The sequence below is a fragment of the Penaeus monodon genome, chromosome 30 (assembly GCF_015228065.2).
Source record: "Penaeus monodon isolate SGIC_2016 chromosome 30, NSTDA_Pmon_1, whole genome shotgun sequence".
Classification (NCBI taxonomy): Eukaryota; Metazoa; Arthropoda; class Malacostraca; order Decapoda; family Penaeidae; genus Penaeus; species Penaeus monodon.
This window is the reverse complement of record NC_051415.1, coordinates 32,251,006-32,255,932: the sequence shown is the minus strand read 5'-3', so window position 1 is coordinate 32,255,932 and position 4,927 is coordinate 32,251,006. Positions and strand designations below refer to the sequence as shown.

The 4,927-nt window shown below is 41.1% G+C and overlaps 1 protein-coding gene across 4 annotated transcripts in view; it reads right to left on the bottom strand.

The window, feature by feature from the left end:
- The window catches only part of LOC119592718 (zinc finger and SCAN domain-containing protein 2-like), a 34,693-nt gene that overhangs the window by 13,786 nt on the left and 15,980 nt on the right, over window positions 1-4,927 (bottom strand). The window contains exon 6 of one of the 4 annotated variants that reach the window (XM_037941653.1): window positions 215-2,816. The exons of 2 other annotated variants lie outside the window; for them this stretch is intronic. In XM_037941653.1, coding sequence (XP_037797581.1) covers window positions 732-2,816 — 2,085 coding nt within the window. In that variant the 3' untranslated portion in view covers window positions 215-731. One more of the 4 variants, XM_037941654.1, reaches the window with a different exon arrangement.

Genomic DNA, 4,927 nt, shown 5'->3' with positions numbered 1-4,927 from the left:
CTCATTCAAATCTTTCCCACAAATATTCTTTAAGTACTCATATGCCTTCAGGCAGACCAGAAAGATCAATTCCTAGAAAATATTAAAAACAACCAATACCTTTGAAAATGAACTAAGAGCCACATTCTTATGCGTACGTTGTGTATGAGAGAGGAAAAGAGATTCAGTAATGAAACCCCCCTCTGAAGAAGAAAGTGAAATTAATACCAGAGAATTCAATTTTCTTCAATTTTATTATTTGTCTAATATAAGTTAAATCATTAGTTACTCTCAAAAACAATGGAGCCATCATAACATCAGGTACTTGTAGTAATTATACAGTTTCATTTTGGAAAAAAAAAAGGAAAACAGGATGAATTTATCAGTCAGAAAACTTACATTGCATTTCACAATACCATACCAGCAACTCCATAATCCTGCCATTTTTATATTTAAATAAAAAAAGATTCTCATAATCCAATCATAAAAGCAAGCTATAAGAGAAAAAAAAAACACTTTCAAATTATATATTTTATATCAATGTCTAAAATATTAACCCCAAATTATGAAATTTGAACAAGATGCTTCAATGAGCAAAGCTAAACAAGTTAACATCATTTGGCACAAGTGAACATAAAGAAAGCAGACAGCAACTCAGATATTCTAAGGCATGAGCTCTGCACACTGTCCAAAAAATTTTCAATGGGGAGTAGGACCTCCAAATCTTGGATAAACAAATCAATAAATAAGCACTAATAATCCACACAATCCTTCCATGAAGTCATGACAACACGGGTTTCATCCCCTTCCTCGGATATAACCAACTGAGCCATCCCCTGGGTCTCTTCCCACTCATTGGTCAAGACCATTTGCGATTCCTCACTTGTCTGTGGGACAGTAATACGAGCATCCTCCCAGCCCCCAGTCATCACTACTTGGGACTCCTCACTTTCTGTGGGCAGAATGACTTCCCATCCTTCAGGAATCATTACCCTTGTTCTCTCACTGTTCTGTGGGTAGTTTCCATCACTGGCAGGGTCTATGGAAGTGTTGCCCGCAGCAATGGATGAAGGGAGATTTGAACTTGGCTGTGTAATACATGTTTCCTGTGGCTCTGGTTTTATTAGGCCCACTTCAGCAGCATCAACAGTGTGGACAAGAGGATTGGCCAAGTCATCATAAGACACAACATGGATAATATTCCCCACTTCCTTACCCGGTAAGCTTACAACAGTTTCTTCCAGACCAACAGCTAGAGTGGCTGAATTCAAGCACTCTTTTTCTAATGATTCCTTTGATGAAATATTCTGAGTAGCATCTACTGTCTTTGCATGTCCCTGAGCAACTATGTAAAGAGGTGATTCATTTTCTAACACAGCCTGTAATATGCCATGTTCTCTGGTATAGTCCTTGACACAAGTAACTCCATGTACACGTTTCATATGTGCACTCCATCCTACATAATTTTTGAATTTTGCTTGACAATCTTGACAGACAAACATAACATTGGAATGCTTCTGCATGTGATATCTAAGAGTGGATGAGGAGAGGTAAGTTTCTCCACACATTTCACACCTATAAGGTCTCTCTCCAGTGTGCGTCTTTAAATGGTATTTAAGTTCAGCATTGGTGAAGAAACTACGACCACACTGTTTGCAAATCTTGTCTCTGCCAGAGCCTAACTCATCATGAATTCTTCTCACATGATCAAGAAGAGTATACTTAGTCACAAAAGTTTTATCACAGCTTTTGCATTTCAGTGAAGATTCTCGAGTATGAGTGTTCAAGTGTGATGCTAAGGCATACTTATTGGACATCACTTTACCACAAATGTTACAAGCACATTTCTTTTCTGACTTGCCTTTTTCATGTAACTTCATGTGCCTCAAGAAGTTACCCTTCACCATAAATTTCCGGCCACAGTCACCACAGGTGTATTTTGCCTTCTGAGATTCCTCAGACTCAGGATGTGCTTTCCTCTTGTGGCTGATGAGCTGGATGTACTCTTTAAATTCTCTGTTGCAGTATTCACACACTCTGTTTACCTTGTGGTTGTGCATTTTCTCTTTGTGTATGTTTAACTGATTACGAGAAGCAAATTTGACTAAACAATCACTGCAGTCATACTCGCCAAACTGATGGGTCAAAAGATGGTCATGCAAGAATAATTCTGATGGGTATTTGTTCAGGCAGTAATGACAATGGAATTTTCTTGTTCTATGGGTCTTTTCATGTGTAATGAAGAGTGATGCTTTCTTGAATCTCTTCTCACATATATTGCAAGCTAATAAGCCACGTCCACCCCAAACAACACCTTCAATTGGAATGCCACCTTTGTGGAATTTTAGAGCATGGCTAATGTATTTGAATCGGCTTGTGTATGTCTTATTACACAAAGAGCAATTATAATTATCTTCACTCTTTGGGATGTGTGCTACATTTGCATGATTATGAAGTTCATCCTCAGTTCCAAAGATCTTACCACAGTCTGAGCAATGATGCAATCCAACACAATGGGTTTCCAGGTGCTTCCTGTAGAGATCTGACTCTAGAAATTTTGCACAACACATCTCACAGGTCATGATGAATTCTTGATGCTGCTGCTGAATGTGCCTAGATAGCGAGAGTCTTGGAGCCTTCAGTGAGCAGTAGGGACATGGATACTGTTGCTGCTCATGACCCTCCAGGTGACTCATTAGCTGGACAATGGGGACTTCCTCATCACAGTAGATACAGTTCTTGGTTTTCATTGCTCCTGGCCGGCACAAACGACCCTCTTCACCCGCCTCATTTGAGTTGCCTGGAGTTTCTGCTGGATGGTCTCCCTCATCCAACTCCTGCAATAATGGAGACAGTATTCTGTAGACTCAGCACACAGGAGGATCATCCCCTAACAATCATCACCCACATCTAACAGGCACACTGCCATCAGCTATCAAAGTCATCAATCTTGATGATACTAATTATCTGCTGCTCATGCTTCAAGTCAGCCTGATTCATCTCATAGACATAGGTGACATTTTCCTCCTGAGTCTCTGATGTGGCAGAGACATCCATGGAAGGATCCAGAACCATCATCTCCATTGCATCAGGGATGATGACCTGAACAGGGGGTTCCTGCTCCTCCTCCACACGGTACAGGGTAATGTGCTCAGACCCATCCTCATCCACAAGAGACCCTCCTTTTTCATTCACAACCTCCATCTGGAGTTCTCTTGCCTTCTCCTTCCCAAAGCGGGCACACAATTCCATGAAGTGACCTGGATGTAGGATCTTGTGAACTCTTCTTAGGTGGTTCTTTGTGTCCACATCACGGCGGAACATCTGAGTACACATGGGACACTCTGAATCTCTTGTGGCTTTGTGGGTGGCTCTATGGTATCTCATTCGAGATATGGTGTAAAAAGCATCTCCGCACACATCACATTTGTAATTACGTTCATTAGTGTGAGTCTTATGGTGTAAAGTTAACTCCCACTCCTGAAGATAAACTTTACCACACAGCTTACACCTATACTGAAAGTCACTGCGGTCACTGTGAACACGTTTTACATGCATCTGTAAAAGGTGCTTAGCATAAAATTCTCTGTTGCAATGAGGGCAAACAAATGAATGCTCTTTTGTATGAACCATATTGACATGCACATCAAGTGCTGCTTTTGAACTTAATTTCTTTCCACAATAACTACATTGATGGTCTCTGTTGTGCACCATCATGTGTCGCTTTAGAGCTATTTTGGAAGGATACTTCTCCCCACAAATACCACAAACTTCATTGCAATCTAAATGCTCCCTATGCTCCATTTCCCTGTGTGTCTTTAAAGAAGTGGCAGTGCTGAAGAGCCTGTTGCACACACTGCACATCAAACCTTTTTTCTGCCCATGCACATAATACATGTGGTCAACCAGGTGTGACTCATTCCCAAACTTGACACCACACCGGACACACTCTAGCCAGCCATCAATGTGCGTCTTTAAGTGACTCTCTAAATAGGATTCCTTTGAAAATCTCCTACAGCAGACCTTACATTCATGCGGAAAGAGATGAATATGTTCATTATACTTATGAGTCTGATATGCAATCATATTATTACACACTTTTCCACACTCCACACACACAACACTATTTACAGGAACATCCTCCTTCTCAAAACTATGCCCCTTCCTTCTTCCTCTCCTATGTTTCTGCTCAAAGTGGAACTTCAACTGATCCTCATTTATGAAAGTGGCATCGCAACGAGGACATGTATTGGCAGTATCAGGATGAACATCCTTTAAGTGCTTGATTAGAAGAATTGCTGTTGGGAAGCCCACTGCACACACTGCACAAGCATGGTTGGTGGGTGTGTGATTAATCAAGTGGGAATCAAGCTCATGTCTTTTATCAAACACCAAGGGGCAGTGGGGGCACTTCACTGCCTTGCTATCAATGTGAGCCTCCGTGCAGTGGATTTTGTAGAGTGGCTCATTATTGAACAGCTGGCCACACTCAGAGCAGGAAAGGGGCTCATCCAGGTATACCTGCGTACCACTGTTCCTCTGCCTCGTGCGCCGCTTGGGTTTGATAACCTGATAATCATCTTGGGAATATTTAGCCTTTATTGGTCTCTTCCCCTCACCTCTCATAACCTCTGCCTTTCCCCCTCCCAATGGCCCTTCAATCTTTATCTCAAGGTGTGCAGTCTCCTCCTGGAATAAGAAGAAACTGCACTTAGTTATGCCTCTGGCTATTCCCTTTACAGAGAGTACTTTACATTCTACAGTCAGTTTACATTTAATTTCAGGCAGTAAACTGTTGCATGGCTTACTTTCCATTTCCTTCCCCAAATTAACAAAATTCCCCATGGTCAAATATGCAAATTATAAAAAAAAGTAAAAAAGCCTGCCAAGTAAAATATTAACACAACCAAGGTAACAAATTCACCTGTTATTGGCTCTAAACCTGATC